Source organism: Zingiber officinale, chromosome 4B, assembly GCF_018446385.1.
Source record: "Zingiber officinale cultivar Zhangliang chromosome 4B, Zo_v1.1, whole genome shotgun sequence".
NCBI classification, from domain to species: Eukaryota; Viridiplantae; Streptophyta; class Magnoliopsida; order Zingiberales; family Zingiberaceae; genus Zingiber; species Zingiber officinale.
In genome coordinates this window covers 113515656-113537599 of record NC_055993.1, presented here as the reverse complement: position 1 = coordinate 113537599, position 21944 = coordinate 113515656, and the positions used below count along the sequence as shown (strand labels likewise).

The 21944-nt window shown below is 42.7% G+C and overlaps 1 protein-coding gene across 1 annotated transcript; it reads left to right on the top strand.

Moving 5' to 3' along the window:
- The first annotated feature begins 126 nt into the window (after positions 1 to 126).
- Positions 127 to 1014, top strand: LOC121978547 (E3 ubiquitin-protein ligase RNF144A-like). Its single transcript, XM_042530876.1, has one exon. It carries the CDS (start codon positions 127 to 129, stop codon positions 1012 to 1014), a length of 888 nt encoding a protein of 295 aa, XP_042386810.1.
- Positions 1015 to 21944: the final 20930 nt, after the last annotated feature.

Genomic DNA, 21944 nt, shown 5'->3' with positions numbered 1-21944 from the left:
ATAATCCTGACGTTTTAGTTCCAAGCCTTTATTAATTATGCATATAATTCTGATTCTATATATACGGATCGATCCAAGTTCCTCGGTGGATCGATCTTCAGCAGTAGAGCCAAGAATTTTACAAAGATGGAAGCAGAGCAGTTCTCCGACCTGACTCACCTGGTCGATGACTCGTACTTCTCGGCGCTGTCCTCCGCCGGCGAAGAGCTTTTTCCGATCTCCGACGAGAAGTACGCCGAGCAACTTCAGTTTCAGGAAGTTCTCATTTCTGCATCACAAATGGCTAGGCCACCGACTTCCACCTTAATTAGGATCAGGGAGAAGGGTGAGTCTTCGTCCTCGTCTTCATCTTCGTCTCTGGCTTCGCCTTCTCCGGCAACTTTCTTCTGCAAGATCTGCATGGACGCACCTCCCGACGCCGATATGTTCACTAACGGCGGCTGCTCCCACTCCTTCTGCCGCGACTGCCTCGGTCGCTACGTCGGCGAAAAGATTAAGGAGAATATCTTGACGGTGAAATGCCCGGAGGTCAACTGCAGGAGCATCCTCGAGCCGCAGAGTTTCCGCGGCATGATACCCCGCGAGGTGCTCGACCGGTGGGAGGCAGCGGCGTGCGAGGCCACCATCCTCGGAATGAACCGGATTTACTGCCCGTTCAAGGGCTGTTCGGCGGCGTTGGTGGTGGACGATGAGGACGGCGGAGTGGCGGCTTTAAAGGAGGCCGAGTGCCCGCACTGTCGGCGACTGTTCTGCGCGTCGTGCAAGGTGGGATGGCACGCCGGGTTGAGCTGCTCGGAGTTCCAGAGGCTGGGGACGGACGAGAGGAGGATGGAAGACTTGCTTTTGATGGAGGTGGCGAAGGAGAAGGGGTGGAGGCGGTGCCCCAAGTGCAAGTTCTTCGTGGAGAAGACAGCCGGCTGCCTGCACATCACTTGCAGGTGTGGCCACGAGTTCTGCTACGGATGTGGATCAAAATGGGCAACGATTCACGCGAGTTGCAGTACTCCAAATTAAGTGCGTGCTTTACTGATAGATGAACCAATGAATGAAATGCTGAATGAGCATCAACAAGATGGAAGGGAGCTTTCAAGAGCTTAAAAAAACCAACAACATTGTTGTCCAATCAAGAGGTGATTTTCTAATCAATTGAAAATGTTATTGTTCAAGTCTAACATTCATTTTTGGGTGTCTAGTCAATTGACAAGAGTTTCCAAATAAATGGGAAGAAGAAAATTTTGTAACAAATGACCCAAAAAAAAAAAAAAAGAAGGAAAAAGTATTGGATAAAGTTGGAGGGCTTGGAGTAAGAGTAAAATCTTGGCATTGATTTCCTTTTCATTTTTTACTTTCTAATGCATTTCTAGTTCAGCTATCATGATTATTGACACAGATCGAACTGACATTTTTATTTGAGAGTGCTTTTAGCAACAAAAGTTTAGCATAGATCTTATGAATCCTAACAAGTAGGAACAAAGAGATTTCAAACATTTCTACAAGTTCCAACCATTGAGTAAATCCTTTTAGCCCACGATACGTAATGGAAGTTTGCCATTTGAGTTCTAGGAGAAGAACCTTGAGGTTGGCGGGGCGTTTATCCCTACACCACATATAACTCGTTCCCTCATCCACTTGTCTGCTCAATCATCGTACATGGTTTATCTCCTCCATGTTGATCATAGGATGGATTGGTTGGGACTCTGGGAACAGCGCTTTGCTTTTTGCCACACAATAGGAGCCTCTTTTAAAAACTCAAACCTTAGCAACATTAATGGTGTTTAGGAGGAAGTGAGGGAAGAGTAAGTAAAAGGAAGGTAACTTTTACTTTTGTTTAGGAAGGAGGTGAGGGGAGGGGAACCTTTACCCTCCTTTATCCCTCAAACGGCCTATTTCCACACTCCGATTTGGGGTGTAATCAAGTTATCCTCCTTTCCCTTTCCTTCCTCTCATTTCTCTTTCCATTAATGAACCTCTCCTCACCCCATCTAAACAAAGGCTAAGTGATCAAGTAATCGTCATTCATTGTCTCTACCCAACTAGCTTGAAATGTGAGCAATTGGCCACCCAATCTGTTTGTTTGATTTTCGATGGGTAGAAGTCACGTTCACATACGAGTCAATTGGATTTAGTACAATTGAGGCCTTATATTTGCACAATTCGAGTCCATTTTCACAACATCTGTGATTATATAAATCAATTTTATTGCCCCAAAACTTTTAATATACTCTATTCATATTGGAGTCCATTTTTTGTTTTCATTCACTTTTCCAGAAGTCCATTCAACCGTAATGAGTTTAGCACCATAGGAAGAAGACCTTAATTCTTTCACAGGAGAAGAGCAACTCAAATTCAACAAATATATTTCTTTCGACAATGTACTGATGATTAGTGTAGTCTTTCATATGAAAATTTCCTTTCTCCTTTTTAGTATTGATCGAATGAAGCTTTTTACAGATACAATAAAGTAATCCTAGATCAAAGAAAGCTCTGCACTAAACAATCCTTAGCAAGTTCAATCCTCTTCTTGCCCTAGAGTAATCAATCATTATGTCCCCTTTAGTTCTAGAGCAATATACTTCAATAGGCAGCTGCCCCTTGGTTAGTTTGTCACAGTCCTTAGTTAGAAAGTTGGATTAAGTTATTCCTCAACCCATCATCTGCTGCTACATTATGAAATTTTGTGGTTATAAAAAACATGTTAATCTTTTAGATTATCATCAATGTATAAAGGTTTGGTGTTTATATATTTTGCACCCCATATATATATATATATATATATATATATATATATATGTATATATTTGGGGTACAAAACACCAAACCTATATATATATGGCAATGTTGTGAGTAGATTATTTGTTGCAAACAGTGATGCCACGTCAGATTAGTGTGTCATTAATATAAATTCCAACTTGCCTAATTTTAATATATGGATCTAAATCTCTCTATATATATAATGACTGTGATAAAATGATTGTCTCATCAAACTATTTTATTATAGCTCATCATTGATGTGTGTATCTCATACGTGATTTTTAGTATTGTTTTGCATATAGTTTTGTTTCATTGCACGAGTATATTTTGCAAACTACGATCTCTTTTGCATCATTTTCATTTTGCCGTTCAGAGATCCACCCTTTGTAATTTTTCATTGATAGAACATGAAACTAGAGTGAAAATGGAGTTTAAAAAGCTTTGGAACGTGGATTCAAAGGCAAGAACTTACTCTAGCCTTGTCCCATGATATGTGTGTGTTCCTCCAACTGAAGTTAGACGAAGAAATGAGCGAAAATGAGACTACCGGACCCTGACATGGGTTGGTGTGCCCCATCCAGCCTCAACAAGAATTGACATGGTCTGGTCGTGTCTTTCTCCATAGCATGGGACACGGTCTGATTGTGTCCCCTGGCACGGTCATATCTCTCATCGCAGTGCCTGACATGCTCTGGTCATGCCCCTGGCACAATCATGCCTTTCTGCACCGCGTTCGACACGACTTAGCCGTCCCTGATGGCACGGCTATGTCCGACCCCAGACTCAACTACTGGCATGGCATGGCCAGGTCGTGCCTCCTAGGCACGGCTGTAGTGCGACATCAAGACCCCGACAGTTATGGAAATTCAAACCATTTTGGTCAGTTTCAAAGGCTATAAAAAGCCTAAGAAGGCTCATAAAACTGGGAGGAGGGTTTCCCCTTGATAGGTGACCATAGGATTGCCGGCCATCGAGCCGTCAAAGTCATCAGTCCAACCTAGGAGCTTGGAGATCCTTTCAAAGGCACTGACATCAATTCGACTAGGCTTCCACTTCTCTCTTCTTTCTGTTTTGAGTTGTAGAACGTTTGATTCAATGTTTTTCGATTGTAACTTCATCTCCATGGAATAGTTCTCTAGATCTTAGGACAAGGGAGAAGCTTGATGTATTGTTGACATGCTTATTATAAGTTTATTTATCTTTTCTCTATTTCATGATGTATTTGTTTCATGATCCGATTTTATTGTACATATACGATTGTAATACTAACCATGCATCTTCGTATCTCACAGGACATGGAGAAGGACTAAAAGGTAAACCTAAATCTTAGCCCCATAAAGACTGAAATATGAAGGGTTGGCCACGAAAGTAGTCCAAAACATCATGAGAGCACAATTGGCTATCACAGAGCTTAATGGGGTTGCCTCGACTTGACGTCAAAAAGTAGGGGATGACACCTAGAGGACCGTCGGATATCTTGACAAGAGCTTTCCTGAGAAAGTAGTTGCTTTAGTAACGTCACCTTGAAAGTAGGCGTCGAGTTTGGATAGGTACGCCGGTATATAATTCCAAAAGTCTATATCGGTATCTCGGGATAGACCAACTGCATATGAACAAATATAAAAATAGGGAAGTAAATAGAACTTAGAGTGTCAACAATTAGCATGGCGAGATTGAAATCTTAGAATCATTCCCTCAAATTCGGATTTCTTCATCGTCTTTGCTCACTTGCTTGACTCATTTTTTTTTCTCTCTTGAACTCTTACAAACTATGATTTTCTAGATATTATACTTCGAGAATTCGAATGGTACTCAATTTTACAGTCCTTGTGTGATCGAGCTTTTTATTACTTAACGATAACTGTCCACTTGCGAAAAGAAGAAGATAAACAGTAGTACCAGTCAAAAGTCATTTATGCGTATGCTCGTACCTTTTTATACTATCTTTCAAGGCCTTAGTTGTAACGAGGGGACAAGGAATATTTGTGTGAGAGAATGTCGGGTACAAGAGCTACAGGGAAAGCTTCCCGTAGGCCAAAGGAAGCTTCCCTATGCCAGGCTGGCAGAATATTCTCTGGTGCAAGCGGTTATTTTCTGACAAGCAGTTACAATTCTCTGACAACGTTGTCTCCAGAAAGTGAATCGATCGACACTCGGGCCGCTCAAGTTTGCACTAGGAGTGATGACCCTGAGAATCGAGGAGCAGATTTCCGGAAGGACCAAGCCGACACAAGGGCCGCTTAACTATATGACTAAGAGCTATCACAAGATTGAGAGTTATGACTACGAGCGGAGAGCTGAGTCCCTGGCTATATGATTGAGAGTTATAATAATAAGCAGGGAGTTGAGTCTCATCTAGTTGCGTGATTGAATCGTATGACAATGAGGTGCAAGATTGGATCCTAGGGAATCTGACCGATGATGAACCAATCGGGTAAGTGCTATGAATGTACAATAGATGCGGTGCCCATAAGAGGAATGCTGGATGTTAGAGGATCCGTCCGGTACTAAGGTAGACGGGTGGGCGTTCTCATGCCTGCATCCCAAATGGCTAGGCCATCGGCTTCCACCTTAATTAGGATCAGGGAGAAGGGTGAGTCTTCGTCTTCATCTCTGGCTTCGCCTTCTCTGACAACTTTCTTCTGCAAGATATGCATGGACGCCCCTCCAGACGTCGATATGTTCACTAACGGCGGCTGCTCCCACTCCTTGCTGAGACTGCCTTGGTCGCTACGTCGGCGAAAAGGTGAAGGAGAATATATTGACAATGAAATGACCGGAGGTCAACTGCAGGAGCATCCTTGAGCCGCAGAGTTTCTGTGGCATGATACCCCGTGATCCTGTCCAGAATCTGAGTCAGATGAAGGCTGGCTAAGATGTCTTCCATGTTGATGGAGAGGCGACTTGGACACACCTAGCATATGTGCTCAGGAAAACGGACCCCCACGTGGGACTGAAGGATGGCGGTGATGAAACCGGCGGTCTTTAGGCTCTGCGCACACTCAGACAAGCACACGGAACATTAGAGACCAGAAACCAAGAAAAAAGTCCCCGACGCAGACCCTCCGACGCAGGCCTTCCGACGCTCAAGTCAGGTACTTTTTCCCCCAGAAGAATAGTGTACAAAGGAAAAAATGTAGAGGACGAGTGCGAATTGTTGGTACGGTTAGCACTAACGGTCTAACCCAGGTTTTGATGAATCACAAAATAGGTTAAGTTAGTTTTGTTGTTGATCTAATACTCTGACCGAGTGTGCAGAAGAAGTCCAGACAGGTCGACGGGCTGACCTGATGTCTGGTACAAAACTCAGCTAGGTCAACGGACTGACCGAATAGCTAGCATGAAGTCCAAACGGGTCGACGGGCTGATCGGACGTTTGGCACGAAGTCCAGCTAGGTCGACGGGCTGACCGGATAGTTGGCACGAAGTCCAGACGGGTCGAAGGGCTGACGTGATGTCTGGCAGGTAAGTAAAGGTAAGTCACTAGAGGGGAGTGACTGTGAGGACGCGTTCCCGGGAAGGGAACTAGGCGCCGATCTGACTTAGAACCATTTCGGAACTCTAAGTTGAGATCTTGACTAGATTCCGGTCTCATAGAGACGGAATCTAATTAACACTATTTCTGTTTATTATAACTGTGCTAATAATCTGTTTTACAGGAGATATAAGTGCCTCGAACTAACGTTTTCTTGCAGGAAGGAAGCTGTTGGAAATCAAGGTTCGGGCGCCAGAGTTACCCGGGTGCCCGGAGGTGAAAACCTATCCCCAATGTCGCTGTGCCACGTGGAGTTCACTGGTTGGCTCGGCTACATCATGGTCAAGGCACCCTGAAGGTTCCAAGTGCCCCGAACCTCATATATAAGGAGGGTCAAGGCTGAAGCACTAGAATCAACTCAGAATCTACTCTTTTGTGCTCCTGCGACGCTGCGAAAGTTCTCCGACAAAGTTCTTTCTTTTCCTGTCTTATTTTCATAATTGTCGGTATTTCCTTTCTAGCATTTTTGTACTTAATCTTTGTAATCAATATTCAAATTGCTAGTGGATTGCCCAACGAAAGCACTCTTGTGTGCAGGCCTTGGAGTAGGAGTCGACAAAGGCTCCGAACCAAGTAAATCAACTTTGTTAGCCGTGCTCTCTCTTTTTGTTTTCCGCTGCGTACTCGTACTCAAAATTTTTTATCGATATTCACCCCCCCTCTATCGAAATTCACGATCCAACAAGTGGTATCAAAGCCGATACCGCTTTGATTTAGTGCAACCACCAATCAGACAAGGGGGTGAAACTTTCCTTTTACTCATTTTTCGGCTTTCAATTTTTTCGCATAATTCCAAACTGGTATTATTACCTTTTTGGAAGTATTTTTCGTTGCAATTAAATCTAAATTGGTGCAACACCAATTTAGTTCTTTTTTATTCTTAATTCTTCCCGCACTACTAATCCAAGACCAAGTCTTGGGATTTTGTTTGTCGTTGCTTTATTGTGTGCAGGGTCATCATGTCTCAGATCAAAGGCTTCAGCACGGTACGCCCACCCCTATTCAACGGGGATGATTTTTCATACTGGAAGAAAAGGATGGAAGTCTACCTGAAGACGGACTTCGACCAATGGCTCAGCATCACAAAAGCCTACAAAACGCCAGTCGACAACTCCGGAAATCCACTAGATCCGGAACAGTGGACTTCGGACAAAAAGAAGAAAGCATCGATAAAGAACAAGGCAATTAACACGCTACAATGCGGACTAACAAGGGAAGAGCTGAACCGGGTAGGACCGCACCAGAACGTGAAAGAACTATGGGACAAGTTGATCGAGCTACACGAAGGAACCAGCAATGCTAAGGTAATAAAACGTGACTTGTTGTTAAATAGAATATTTAACATAAAAATGTAGGAAGGAGAAACGGCAAGCCAGCGTCACGCGAGGATCAAAGACATCCTCAACGGGCTCCACACGATAGACCACCAAATGGAAAACAGAGATCTAATAAGGTACGCGTTAAACACTTTTCCACGTAACTCTTTGTGGGCATCCATCATGGATGCCTACAAAATTTCAAAAAATTTGTCTAAATTAAAACTTGACGAACTATTTTGTGAATTAGAGTTACATGAGCAGACTAACACTAGATCCGAGAAATGTATTGCTCTACTTGCAGGTTCCTCCAAGGAAAGAACAAAGAACAAGCCAGAACCCAAAGACGAATCTGACCAGGATTCTAAAGACGAAGAGTACTTGGTGAACCTGGTAAGGAAAATGTTCACCAAGAGGAAGAAGAGCTTCAGCAAGGACCTGCAAAAGATCAGTTCTCCAATCGAACCAAGAAATGTGACGTGCTTCGGATGCAACAAGAAGGGACACTACAAGAACGAGTGTCCAAGATCGAAGAACGACAAAACGAAGCCGACCAAAAAGAAGGCCCTCAAAGCAACGTTGGACGACTCGTCTTCGGAAGAATCGGAGGACGAAGATCAGAAGAACCAGAGTTACCTCGCATTGATGACCCGCGAAGCAGAGTCGGAGGACGAATTGGAAGACGGGTCCAAACCTGAATCAAGCCATGAGTCCGTACTCGTTTCCGAAAGTCCCGAAGAGGTATACCTAAATTTAAAGAGAAAGTTTTTTAAAATTATTTCTTGTGTAAATAGTAAATTAGTTAAATCAGAAAACGAAAACAAATTGCTCCTTGAGGAGAATCAAAACCTCAAGGAACAAATTACAAAAAATAATCCAACTCAAGATCTAACACTTGAGGAGAAGAATTTATCACTAAAATTAGAAATTAACAAATTAAAAGATATGTTAGAAAATTTACAACAAGATCTAAGAACTTAGATCTAATCTTAAATAACCAAAAAGTAATTTACAACAAAATCGGACTTGGCTATAAGTCAAGCTCAAGTAAAACATTTAAATCATTAATAACCCAACACAAACCAACAAGTGAAGCTTGGGTTCCAAAAGCGTGTTTAATCACGTAAGTAGGACTTAATCAATACTACATACCCAAAGACAAAATATATTACGTAAAGTCAAATAAATCAAATCAAAAACCAGAATACAAACCTAGACCAAAAAATTCAAAATCTGAATATTTTAAAACTCACCAAAACTTAGACTATCATCAAGTAAATTATAACTATAAAAGAAATAGACATAAACCAAGAACGAAAAAGTAAATTAAAGGCCAATAATTCAGGGGAGGCTCGAGAATAGCTGGCACCTCCAAAACTATCCTACCCGATAGGGTAATCCAAACTAATCTACCCGGCATGGTACTTAGGACTAATTAGAGAGGGGTTCAACTTTAACTTGAAAAATGGTACTGGTGAAGTTTTGGATGATAATACGTCAGGGAAGCTTAGTCTATGCATGTCTAGGAAGATATGGCTTCAACATAGTGCATTTGACTAAGTGGAACTGACCGAAGCTACCCTTTATGGATCATAACCAGTTAGACCAAGGTTTTGTACTAAGTCCAGTGGATAAGACTATTTGAAAAACCTCGAAGGCATGGTTTCTCTAATGATGCCCAAGTGACTCGCCATAGCCCAGAAGTTTATCCAAAGAATGTCTATTTGTTGGACCCAAAGCCAAATCTGAATCTAACACAAAGTTAAACCAAACCCTAAAATTGAAAATAATTCATCTCACAAAATTGTAGGATTCCCTGATTGAAAACGTAGATCGGGTGAGATGACTAATGACTCAATTAAAATTAAAATTAAAATTAAAATTAAAATATTAAATTAAAAATAAATTAAAATATTAAATTAAAATTAAAATATTAAATTAAAATTAAATTAAATTAAAATAATATTAAATTAAATTGAAATTAAAATATTAAACTAAATTAAATTAAAATATTAAATTAAATTAAAATTAATTTTTTTTAACTTAAAAATTTATCTCAACTTAAAATTTTCTTTTAAAATTTAAAAATTTATTTTAAAAATTAAACTTAATGCTTTAAACTTAAAAAAAAATATTTTAACTTAAAATATTTTTACCTAAAAATTAATTTTGAAACTTAATGTTTTAAACTTAAAAATTTATTTTAACTTAAATTTTTTTTTAACTTAAATTTTTTTTTAAAAAAAATTATTTTAAAATTAAACTTAATTTTTTTTCTTAAAAATTTTATTTTAAAATCAAACTTAATTTTTTTAAAAAAAACTTCAAACTTTGTTTAAACTTAATTTTTTTTAAAACCTAAAATTTTATTTTAAAATTAAACTTAATTTTTTTAAAAATTTATTTTAAAATTAAACTTAATCCTTTTTCGAAAACTTAAAAATTTTGTTTAAATTTTATTTTAAGCTTAAAAAAAACCGAAGTCAAAAGCCATGGGCGGGGGCCTCTGGTATTCCCTTTCGGGGCGCCCAGAAGGGACTCCGGGCGCCCCACCCTAACCAACCCAGGGCGCCCGGGAACGTCCCGGGCGCCCAGAGCCCCCTATAAATAGGGGGCAGGGGCCCCCTCACCCTTTGCACCACCTCCCCTTCACTCTCGTTAAGGTTCTTTCCGAGCTTTACCGTTAGAGTTATCAAATTTAAAATTTTATTCTGCAGTTATTACGCTAGTGCGATTCAACCGAGGTCGTCATCTCTAAAAATTCTTGTCACGATGCCTCGGTAAAACCTTTCCTCCTAAGTTTTTAAATATTTCATTGATTCATGCCTATTATAGTTTCTTTTTACTTATTATTGTAGAAAACATTCTAGATCTGGTGTTGGGCCCTCGACTGCTAGTATAGACCCTAGGTTCCCCACTGACGAACCTAGGATTAAGTTTGAGTTGACCATTTACGTAGTTAGTAGGACTAAGTGTCTAGATAGAGAGTTCTTCTTACGTTCTTGTGTTCCAATTATAGAGGTTATTAGCCACTATAACTTACGGAACCTTGTTTACTGTACCAATTCAGTAAACATAGATTTATGTGCTGAATTTTATAATAACTTGGTTAGGGTAGATGATCTCACTTACGTTACTAGGGTAGCTGGTACGGATATTACACTATCTCCTACCACTATCCAGGACTTCTTAGGGTTACGACCATCTGCGTGTCGTTTTCAGTGTTACCCCACTAGGGATCTACCATTTGGTGATCCCTACTCACACATCACTCTGGATACGATTTATTCATATTTTTTCGGAGGGGAGCGTGTACCCACCGTCACTATGTTTAGGTCAGTTGGCCTTCGAGTTCATGATTATGCACTCTATAGGGTCATAATTTACTGCATATTACCACTATCCACTCACGACATAGCGATGATGCATCCATTCCATTCCTTTCTTTTGTACGCACTTTCCCACAGATTAGATATGTATATTAGTCTACATATATTTCAGACCATTATCTACGCAGTTGGATATGTCACCAGCGCTCGAGTTCATATGCTGTATTGTCATATTTTGATGACATATTTCGCCCACCTACATATTGACGTCACCCGAGGTAATGTTCGGGCCATGACTGAGTTCGACGTCATAGGACCTAGGAGCTTCTCGTTAGCGGGTGTCCACATAGATGATGATGATGGTGTCATGTCTTGGCGGAGGGGGCCACAGCACCAGCCAAACCCAGATGCTCTGGAGGCGGCAGAGCAGGATGAGTTCATGGTTGCACTGTTTGGCGAGGATGCTCCGGCTCCGGTACCACCTCCACCTCTAGGCCGAGCACCTCGTCCTGCACATTGCACTCTAGGCGATCGAGTTGCTGGACTCGAGCTATCCATGACGAGTCTTCGGCAGGAGGTCTTCGATCTGAGACGAGACGTGAGACAAGATATCTTGGACCTTCGACGTGACCTATCCAATTCTCGAGAGGATGCCCGGACTCGTCACGCTGAGCTGATCGAGATGTTCCGTTCCTTCGAAGCTTGACCACCCGGACCACACCCCTCCTCCTCATCTTGATAGACATCCCGACCACTATGTATATTTCATCATGATCATTGTACCTTGACTTTGACATTGAGTTATGATATTCTAGACTACACTTACTTAGGTATATATTAACTTTGAAAATGATTTAGTCTGTTGTGTCTAATAGATTAGGAATTTTAAAATTATTTTCAAAAAATGGTTATTTTCAAATTCTAAGGTAAAATACTTTTATGTTTTCAAAATTTCCTATTTTTAGAATTTCAAAATAGTTTTAGCCTTAGACTAGAACAATTCCGTAGAAATCATGTTCCCCTAGGGCTAGTACTTGAGCATCTCACCAACACCCTAGGACTCCCTTGTTTGTGATTACCAAACATAGAAAGGGGTGAGATGTATAGGCAGATTGTCTGGACTTAAGATGCTTATGTCAGTACATCAATATGAATCTGGGCGTTAAATACCAAATATATATTAATCAAATTAAGTCAATCAGTATAGTCAAACACTAACTGATGCTTAGACTTAACTTGACTAACCAAGTGAAAGCTGTTATCCTCTTATTAGTCAGTAAATAGCTAACCAGTTAGACAGATTTAATAATGTCAGGTTCAGGGGGAGCAATAATTATTTTCACATTTTTTAAAAAATATTTTTGAAATTAGGTTTTGGAAAATATTCCTCTAAAAATGTTTTAGAAATGTGTTTATGAAACCTAACCTTTGAAAAACTAAGTTTTATGTTAAATTTTTTTAAAAACTTGGTTTTGAAAACTTGGTTTGAAAACTGGTTTTGAAAATCGAATGTTACAAACTTAGTTTTGAAATTATGATTTTTCAAACTTAATATTGAAAATTAATTAAAGAAAATAGAAACTTAGTTTTGCAAATTAGATTTCACAAACTTAACTTTGAAAAATTAGATTTTGAACATTGAATTTTACTTGGTTTTTGAAAATGTTACTTTTGTAAAATTTTCTTTATAGAATTTATGTTTGAAAAATGTTTCAAGTTCAAGTTTATTTTGAAAAATTTTGGAACATATAAACTTATGTTTGAAATTTTGGATTTTTGTTAACTTACATTTAAAAAGTTAGCTTTTATAAATTTATGATTGCAATAATTATCTTTTGAAAATTAATCAACAAACTTACTACTAAGATATATTGCTAAATTAGTTCTCTTTCTAACTTAGTCATTTCTCAAAACTTAGCTATTTTGGAAAACTTATTAAAAATTACTCTTTCTAAATTATCTTTCTTAGCTATTTTTGAAAAGGATAAGAGATACTGTTTAAACAAAATTTCTAATTATTTAACTCCCCTGAGTCGATCTGATTTGTGTTTGCACTCTTTTTACAACATTTTTGTATTTATGATTATTTGATCCATGTTTATATTTGATGAATGTCAAAGGGGGAGGGTTAGGTGGTTAAGTTAGCTAAAACAAACTGAAAATAAAAACTAACTTAAAAACCTGTTAATGAATGTTTCACTTGCATTTTACACTAACTTAACCAAGTTGTCATTCCATCAAAAAGGGGGAGATTGTTGGTGCGGTTAGCACTAACGGTCTAACCCAGGTTTTGATGAATGACAAAATATGTCAAGTTAGTTTTGTTGTTGATCTAACACTCTGACCGAGTGTGCAGAAGAAGTCCATACAGGTTGACGGGCTGACCTGATGTCTGGCACAAAGCCCAGCTAGGTCGACGGACCGACTGGATAGTTGGCACGAAGTCCAAACGGGTCGACGGGTTGGACGGACGTTTGGTACGAAGTCCAGCTAGGTCGACAGGCTGACCGGATAGCTGGCACGAAGTCCAGATGGGTCGAAGGGCTGACCTGACGTCTGGCAGGTAAGTAAAGGTAAGTCACTAGAGGGGAATGACTGTGAGGACGCGTTCCCGGGAAGGGAACTTAGGCGTCGATCCGACTTAGAACCATTTCGGAACTCTAAGTCGAGATCTTGACTAGATTCCGGTATCGGAGAGACGGAATCTAATTAACACTATTTCTGTTTATTATAACTGTGCTAATAATCTGTTTTGCAGGAGATATAAGTGCCTCGGACTAACATTTTCTTGTAGGAAGGAAGCTGTTGGAAATCAAGGTCCGGGCGCTCGGGAGGTACCCGGGCGCTCGGAGGTGAAAACTTATCTCCAACGTCACTGTGCCACATGGAGTTCATTGATTGGCTCGGCTACGTCATGGTCAAAGCGCCCTGAAGGTTCCAGGCACCCCGAATATCCTATATAAGGAGGGTCAAGGCTGAAGCACCAGAATCAACTCAGAATCTACTCTTTTTTACTCCTGCGACGCTACGAAAGTTCTCCGACAAAGTTCTTTCTTTTCCTGTCTTATTTTTATAATTGTCGGTATTTCCTTTCTAGCATTTTTGTACTTAATCTTTGTAATCAATATTCGAATTGCTAGCGGATTACCCAACGAAAGCACCCTAGTGTGCAGGCCTTGGAGTAGTCGACAAAGGCTCCGAACAAGTAAATCGCCTTTGTTAGCCATGCTCTCTCTTTTTGTTTTCCGCTGTGTACTCGTACTCAAAAATTTTTTATCGATATTCACCCCCCCTATCAAAATTCATGATCTAACACAAATGTGCATGCGTACCTACTCAACGGAGAGGACCTCCCTTTTTATATAACACTGCGTACCTCTGGAGCTTGACTGATGTCAGAGAATGTCAATTGTTAGGGCGTGTCGGGTGATGGAGGGCACGTGGTGCCCTCTTATTGATTGAAAAGAAGGTTCCATTCCTTGATAATGGTCAATCACTGGAATATTCCCTGGCTTATGATAGTTATTCTCTAACAGGCGATTACGATTCTTTAACACTGTTATCCTTTAGCGCTTTCTATTCTTGCTCAGGTTCAATTGCGGCCCGCCTGGGAGACTACTCGGCTAAGCTATCGTGTTCGGGTATTAAGTAAGGAAGATGAGCTTAATCATGTGAATTGAACCATGTAAAGCTCGAGTGAGTAAGAACTGATCAGTCGGTGACAAGCCAAGAACTATTCGGTCTTGTGTCTCAGCTCTAGATACCTGACTTGCCATTGACGGACCGAGATTTATATATTAGATGAGGCGGGGCGGTCTAACACCCTCCTTCCTTAACTTTTGACTATCACACCCCTTTCACTTCTTACTGCTATGTCCCCTTAACTTCTGACTGTCACGTCCCCATGACTTCTGACTGTCACGCCCCCTTCAATTCTAACTGCCACATCCATGTGGGACCCTTACTTATATGTTATATCACAAGCCTCCCCTCCAAGTCTAGTCAAAGGAGGCCCAACTCCGACTGACTAGACCCTAGTCCCTTTGCCACTTCCTTTCGCCTTTTGCTTGGCGGCTCCAATACCATTACTGGCCAGGTGCTATTAGCGCTTGAATTGAGGCCATGATTTGGCAGGCCGACCAAGCGGTCGTTGATCATGAGAGCATCTTCGCTTATAACTCGTGAGGGGGAAGAATCTGGAATCCCGACCGAGAGGTCGTTGGTCGTGAGAGCATTTTCACTTATAAATCGTGTAGGGGCGAGAGTCTGAAATCTCAACCGAGAGGTCGTTGGTCATGAGAGCATGCTCGCTTATAACTCGCTCTAGGGTGAGAGTCTACAATCTGACCGAGAGGTCATTGGTCATTAAAGTATACTCATTTATATCTCACATTGGGCCGAGAGTCTGAAATCTCGACCGAGAGGTCGTTGGTCGTGAATCTCGATCGAGAGGTCGTTGGTTGTAAGAGTATGCTCACTTATAACTCCCACTAAGGCGAGAGTTTGGAATCCCGATCGAGAGGTCATTGGTCATGAGAGTATGCTCACTTATAACTCGTGTTGGGGCGAGAGTCTGAAATCCGACTAAGAGGTCGTTGGTCATGAGAGCATGCTCACTTATAACTCACGTAGGGACGAGAGTCTGGAATCCTGACTGAGAGGTCATTGGTCATGAGAGCATGCTCACTTATAACTCACGCTGGGGTGAGAGTCTGGAATCCCGACCGAGAGGTCGTTGGTTGTGAGAGAATGCTCACTTATAACTCGCTCTGGGGCGAGAGTACTTGGAATCCCGACCGAGAGGTTGTTGGGGTTTGAAGGAGATGTGCCCGTGGGATTAGCCCAATCCATCTGTGATTATGAAGCGTATTACATAAGTCATCAGTTAAATTTGAATCTTACTATGATTCCGAGGTTGGGATGAGGCGACAAATTTTGATCAATGCTTCCCACCGCCTTCTACTCCATTTCTCGAGATAGCTGCATGGAATTTTCGATCCTCAAGACATGGTCTTCGTGAGGTATAGTGCCACTATTTGCATATCAACTCCATGATTTCCCTGTTCTTTCCATCATAAATGTCATTTCGTAGGGAGCTGACACGTACCCCACGAACTTTTCTTGTTATGATGTCTGATGCATGCTTTCTACACACGACCGAAGGACGCTTCTCCCTCTTGATCTAACGGCTATCGTGTGCCCCTCCATTTCGATTGTCCAACTTGAATCCCGATGCTCCTTAAGGGTTTTGGTTTAAAAACCCTAATAGTTGTTCATCAGCGCTTCATCTTCCTTCCGCCTTTCCTCTTTTGCTTGTTTATCCTCATTCGCTTTCCCTTTCGTGTAAGTGCTTCTCCTCCTTCATCTTCTGCTCATTCATTTGTTGATTCAATAATGTCTGGAGAGACGGTGGTACCATGGTATGTGTATTTTCGTTCAGAGTTTGATAGAAGTGACCTCAGGTCTATACAATCTAATTTGCAGCTTTTCGAAGCATATAAGCTCCGCCTTCCGGGACTGGATGACCATCCTTATCCTCCTCCCACTGGCTTCGTGACCTTCTTCAAAGACCAGCTTATCAGTGGTCTCTAATTTCCTATCCCATTCTTCTTCTCCTCATTGAGTCAGTATTTTGATATCTCCTTGTCCCAGTTCACTCCTAATGCCTTCTGCGCTATGCGTGGAATGGTAATCTTGTGTCACTTGTGTCACTTAAATGAATCCCTTTGACTCCTCAACTCTTTCATCATTTCTATTTCCTCAAGTGTTTGGAGCTGGGCGTCTTCATGGTGCAGTCTAGGACTGGGTATAGATTTATTGAGGGCATGCCTTCTTCCAATAAAGGTTGGAAGTCCCACTTTCTCTATGTTAAATTGTTTGAGCCCGTGACCTAGCATGTTGAATAGCGCCTCAATCTTCCCTCTCCCTTTAATTTGAGAGACCATCAGCACCAGCCTGCTTGTTTGAACCCCTATGAAAAACTGGATGGAGTGCAACTGCGACTCTCTTCTCTGCTATAAGAGAGCGTGTTATATACTTTCAGGCTAAGCCCCATCTAGATGTCTCAGAGCACACCTTTTGGTAAGATTACTCGACTCTCCTTGCATATCTCCACTAACTAAGGTATTTTCTTTTGCCTGCAGAAGTTGTCATGTTCCGAGCCTTCGCCCTCGACTCTTCCGCAATGCCCAGCGCAATCCTGCGACAATGAGGCAGAGAGATTATGGCTAGCCAAGATGTCCCCCAGGCCAGCGCCTCAGCAGGGGCCTCTTCTCAACAATCGGGGGACCTTGAGGCCCCTGAAGCTGAATCACTCCCCAGCGAGGTAGCTGCTGGTGAGAGGGCTCCCTTTCTAGCTCCCGAGCAGCGCTTACACCTTCAACGCAAAAGATAACATGTGACTCCATCAATCCAATCTTCACCCCAGAGGCTGCCTTTGTCGCGGGCATCCTCCAAGGCCAAAACTCCTGCCTGGGTGAGCACTCCACTTTTGTCACAAGCTGTAGCCTCTTCTCCTGTTCCAGTCCCCGTCCAGGAGCAAACAACCACCCGAGCAGAAGGCCTTACCGGGACTTCTACTCCTTCTGCTCCTCCGTCCTCAAGCCAGCAACCGCCTCTGGCTCCTGCTTCTTCTTCTCACCCCAAGGAGCATCTCAAAGGATGATACGCCTTCACTTCTTCATTTTAACTACCATCCCTCCAAGTGTTGGGTCTCATCCCTTCCGCCATCACCTCTCCTAACTGTGGTCAGGTGCAACTTCATGGTGCCCTGGCTAATTCATGGAAAAATACTGCCAACCAGATTTTGGACTTCCCCTAACTGGACTTGGCTGATCAATTCTCCCAATGACTAGTGTCGGTAAGTTTTATCTGCTTTCCATTCATGACCTGGGAATACTGCTAATCTTGCCCGTGTTTTTTACAGACCTGTGTCATGGGATTAAGCCTCTCCCAGTATGTGGCCAGTCTTCACTGGGAGAATGAGTCCTTGAAGACTCGAATTCAGGAGATGGCGCCTCCTACAACTACTAGTCACGCTTTTGACCTGACGACCCCTGAGCACCTAATTTAGTCTCACCTGCAAACAGCAGAGGACCAGACTCAAACTACAAGGAACCTAGCTCGTGTAGAGTATGATAAGGTGATGTCCCTGGGGACTGCCCTAAAGACCAGTTAGTCTAAGCTTAAGTTCGAGGGCATGAGGCGAGTTCAGATCCTGGCCGATTTGGAGGCGAAGGACATAGAGGTTATTAGCCTCTCCTCCCAACTGCAGGATCTCAAAAAGGCACATGCCTCCCTGCAGACAGACCTGGTGACTAAAATGACAAATCTGTCTACTAGCACTGATCGGGAGGCCGCCCTTCAGAAGTAGTTTGAGGAGGCTCAGGCTTCTCTCAAATCTGGGCAGGTGGAGCTTTCAGCCGCTAAGGCAAAGACAGTGGCTTCTCACCAAGAGGTGGCTAAGGCACGGGATGACACTATCAAGGAAAGGGAAGAGCTGAAGGACTAGTAGGCGGGTGAGGACTCTCGTTTAGCAGCTTACATGATCTTCTTGCTCACATCCTAAGACTTTGGAGCTAAGGTAGGTCATCTCATCGACCAGATGATTTGCTATGATAGTGTCAGGGCTTTGTTGCAACTGTAAGAGAAAGGTTTGCTCTAGTTGGCTCCTCCCGAGAACTTCTTGGACTGGAACCATCTCCTCAATGAGCTGCCTGGCGAAGCCTTCCCTTCCTTTGAATAGTTTGTGTTCTCTTGTAACTACCTTTATTTTGAGTGATGATGTAAAGCTTCAAACTTCTTTAAGACTTTAATCTTGAAATTTCTTTAGGAAGTTGTGTGAGGGTTACGTGGATGGACATGTCATCAGTGTGAAATGTGGTGCTAGAATGTCTAAGGGGAGTTCGTCCAAGACCTTAAGACATTTTACTTTATATGACTAAGTAACTTGTCAAGTGTCTGCCCCCTTCGTGGATGTCTGATCGGCTTATCACCCGGGCAGGCCTTTGCAAGGGTCATTCCACTTGATTGGGTGCTTAATCCTTACTGACTACTACCTCACCCCAAATGGTTTATGTAGCATAACTACTTGATCGGTTGCGAGCCACAGTGATTTCCAAGTCATCCCACCAGCCCAGGTGAGGCTCACTATAGCTTCACCTATTTCCAATATCATACAGACTTCCACTCCAATTTTACCATGTGTCCTTTTATCGACCTTTTTCTAACACTACCACTTCCGCACCAGATTCCAAGATGATCCAATGGCTAACATTACTTCTACGCCTATGGTTGATGCCAGCTACCTCGTCTATGAATCGCATGATTGGCGCTGATGTCGAGGCGTTCTTCCAAGCATCTCCCTTAACTGTTTTAAATAGTCTGCTTCTCTCATTTGGACTTCTTGCTAATAGCTAAAGTCATCTTCCTTTTTCTTCTTCCTTCCGTGCTTTTACTTTCTGGCATTCTGTTTGCAACCTTGACCTTTTCATGGATTCTCCCATAATTAGGTATGCTCCTGGAGTCTCAACCTTTAGCAGTGTAGATCTAGATGATCTCCGATTAGTGTATGAAGTGTCCACAGCCATGCACATCATCATACCCCCCCCCCCCCCCGGAGGTCCATTGACTCTTCCGACCACCTCAAGGCTATGTGACTTTTTTCAAAAAATAAATTGTGGTTAATCTTCATTTTCCTATTCATCTCTTCTTCTCCAATGTGAGTCACTACTTTCGCATTTCCCTTTGACAACTCACCGCCAATTCCATTCGGATCCTACGTGGATTCGTTCTCATCTGTGACTTGTGTGATATTCATTGGACTCCTCACCTATTTCATTATTTCTTCACTCCCTGATGCCATAGTGAGGGTCTTTTCCGCTTCCAAGCCCGTACTCGGACCAACCTTTTTGCACCCTTACCCCTTCAAAAATGGAGTGGAAAGATAAATACTTCTTCCTCCATTTTCCCTTTGCTATGGAGTGGCCTACCGAGCGGTGCTCTTCTATTCCTTCAACGCCTCCTCTGGGAGACTACCGATCAGACCCTACTTTTGTGGAGGTGTCGCCACAGCTAGAGGGCTGGTGCTTCGATCTAAGCGTATTGTTAATAGAGAACGTGCTGTATTTATTTAGGCTGAGTCTCGTTCCTTCATAGTTGCCGCACTCCGTTGGTAAGTATTATCTTTACCCTAACTTTCTCTTGCCTTTCATACTAACTCTCATTTTGCTGCAGCCGACACTCTCGCCTGATCGTCTTTGACCAGGCCGCTCCCCCTAAGCGCTTTGGAAATAAACCGCTAAGGGCGCATAATATTGGGTAGGCGAGGCCTTTCGCCTTCTACTCCAACCGCTCCCGGGGTGGTTGCAACTACTATCTCTCGTCCTGCTGCCTCTCAGGCAACACCTCCTGCACACTCTATCCCAGAGCCTATGAGGTGGACTCATCCTGCTCCTCCCACTCGTCACCCTCAAACTCCAGAAGAGGGGTCCGACTTAGACAAACAACCACTCTCATGTTGACCAAGGCGCAGACTTGTTGGATCTCGTCTGGTAGCCGAGGCCCATGCTACGACCCCACTGCCCTAGAAAATGCCACCTTCCATCCCCGATCCATAACTCCCGGGCAACCCTGCTATTCCTCCAGAACCCCAACCAGGAGACGATCGAGGGAAGGCCCCGGTCATTAAAGAAGAGATCGATCCAGAGTGGCAATTCACACCAACCGACCTTGCCGGGCCTTCTTCTCCTGAACCGTCTACTTCCACTCAACCTGGCCCCAGCAGGGCCACTCCTAGTTCATCCCGATCTTGCCATTCCCATTTCCGTGCTACTATGCCTTCAGAGTGGGGATTACATCACCACTCCACTGTCCAAGCTAGCTCCATCCTACTAGAGGGGCAACTAGCAACTCATTAAAAGGAGACTATGCGCCAAATGGATATCCTCCCACTACCGGCTTAGGTAGACCTATTCTCCGAAGGTGCCACCGTGGTAAGCCTTCGCTTTCTCTTATTACTCCTCTCTTCCTATTCTGACTACCTGTTTATATGAATAAATTTTTGCCGAGTCATTGCAATTGAGTCAGATATTCTTGCATATACATTTCTCTTATTACTCCTTGTCTAGCATATATATTGTCTCATGTCCTATTTATAAAGCTTGTTTATGGCTCCTTAGTTCCTGCTCCCCATAGGAGTTTTCCTACCTTCCTTGGGCTAAATTCGTGTGTAAGTGAAATATAGCTCGTTAGGCCACAAGCCAAAAGAACTTCACGTGAGAGATCTTTTTAGATCTTTGCCCTCCCTGGATGAGATAGCCAGCTAGGGTTGAAGAGCTTTGCTTGAGTCTTGCAAGAGGAGTGTAGTGTGTGTCTATGACTTGAGGACTTCTGAAGTGCCTAGTTGAAAGCTTAATCCAGGTCAAGATTACTCGACCGAGTTTTTCGCGTAGGTGTCTATAGTGCCCATTCCTTGGCTGTAGATCTTTCTCTCCAACAACTACTTGTTACAAATAATAACATTCTCAAACATGGTAAGGTTGGAGGTAATTAGCACTCCATGGGCGATCCAACCTTCTACCATGAGCATTCTGTAGATAGTAGGTACCAGATGCTAGTTTCTTAATGACCTTATAAGGGTCGCCCCACTGAGGTGCTAACTTAGTTACCTCTCCAACCAGTCTGATCCTTTTCCATACTAAATCCCCTTCTTCGAAGAAGTGAGGGATCACCTTCTTATCCTAGGTCTGCCACATCCTTTGTTGGTACGCGACATCTAGTTCTAGAAGCCGCCGCTCAGCATTCTTAGGGTTATACAATAACCACCGATTGGACGGAACTCCAACATCGACTGGCACAACAACTTCATTGTCGTAGATGAGATGAAAGGGAGTGAGTCCTGTACTCTCTGGGGAGTCATTCAGTATGCTCAAAGAATATTGGGGAGCTCTTCAACCCAATCGTTGCCTACATGGTGTTGGCGTAGTGGGGCCGGCAAGAGGCGGGGGGGGGGGG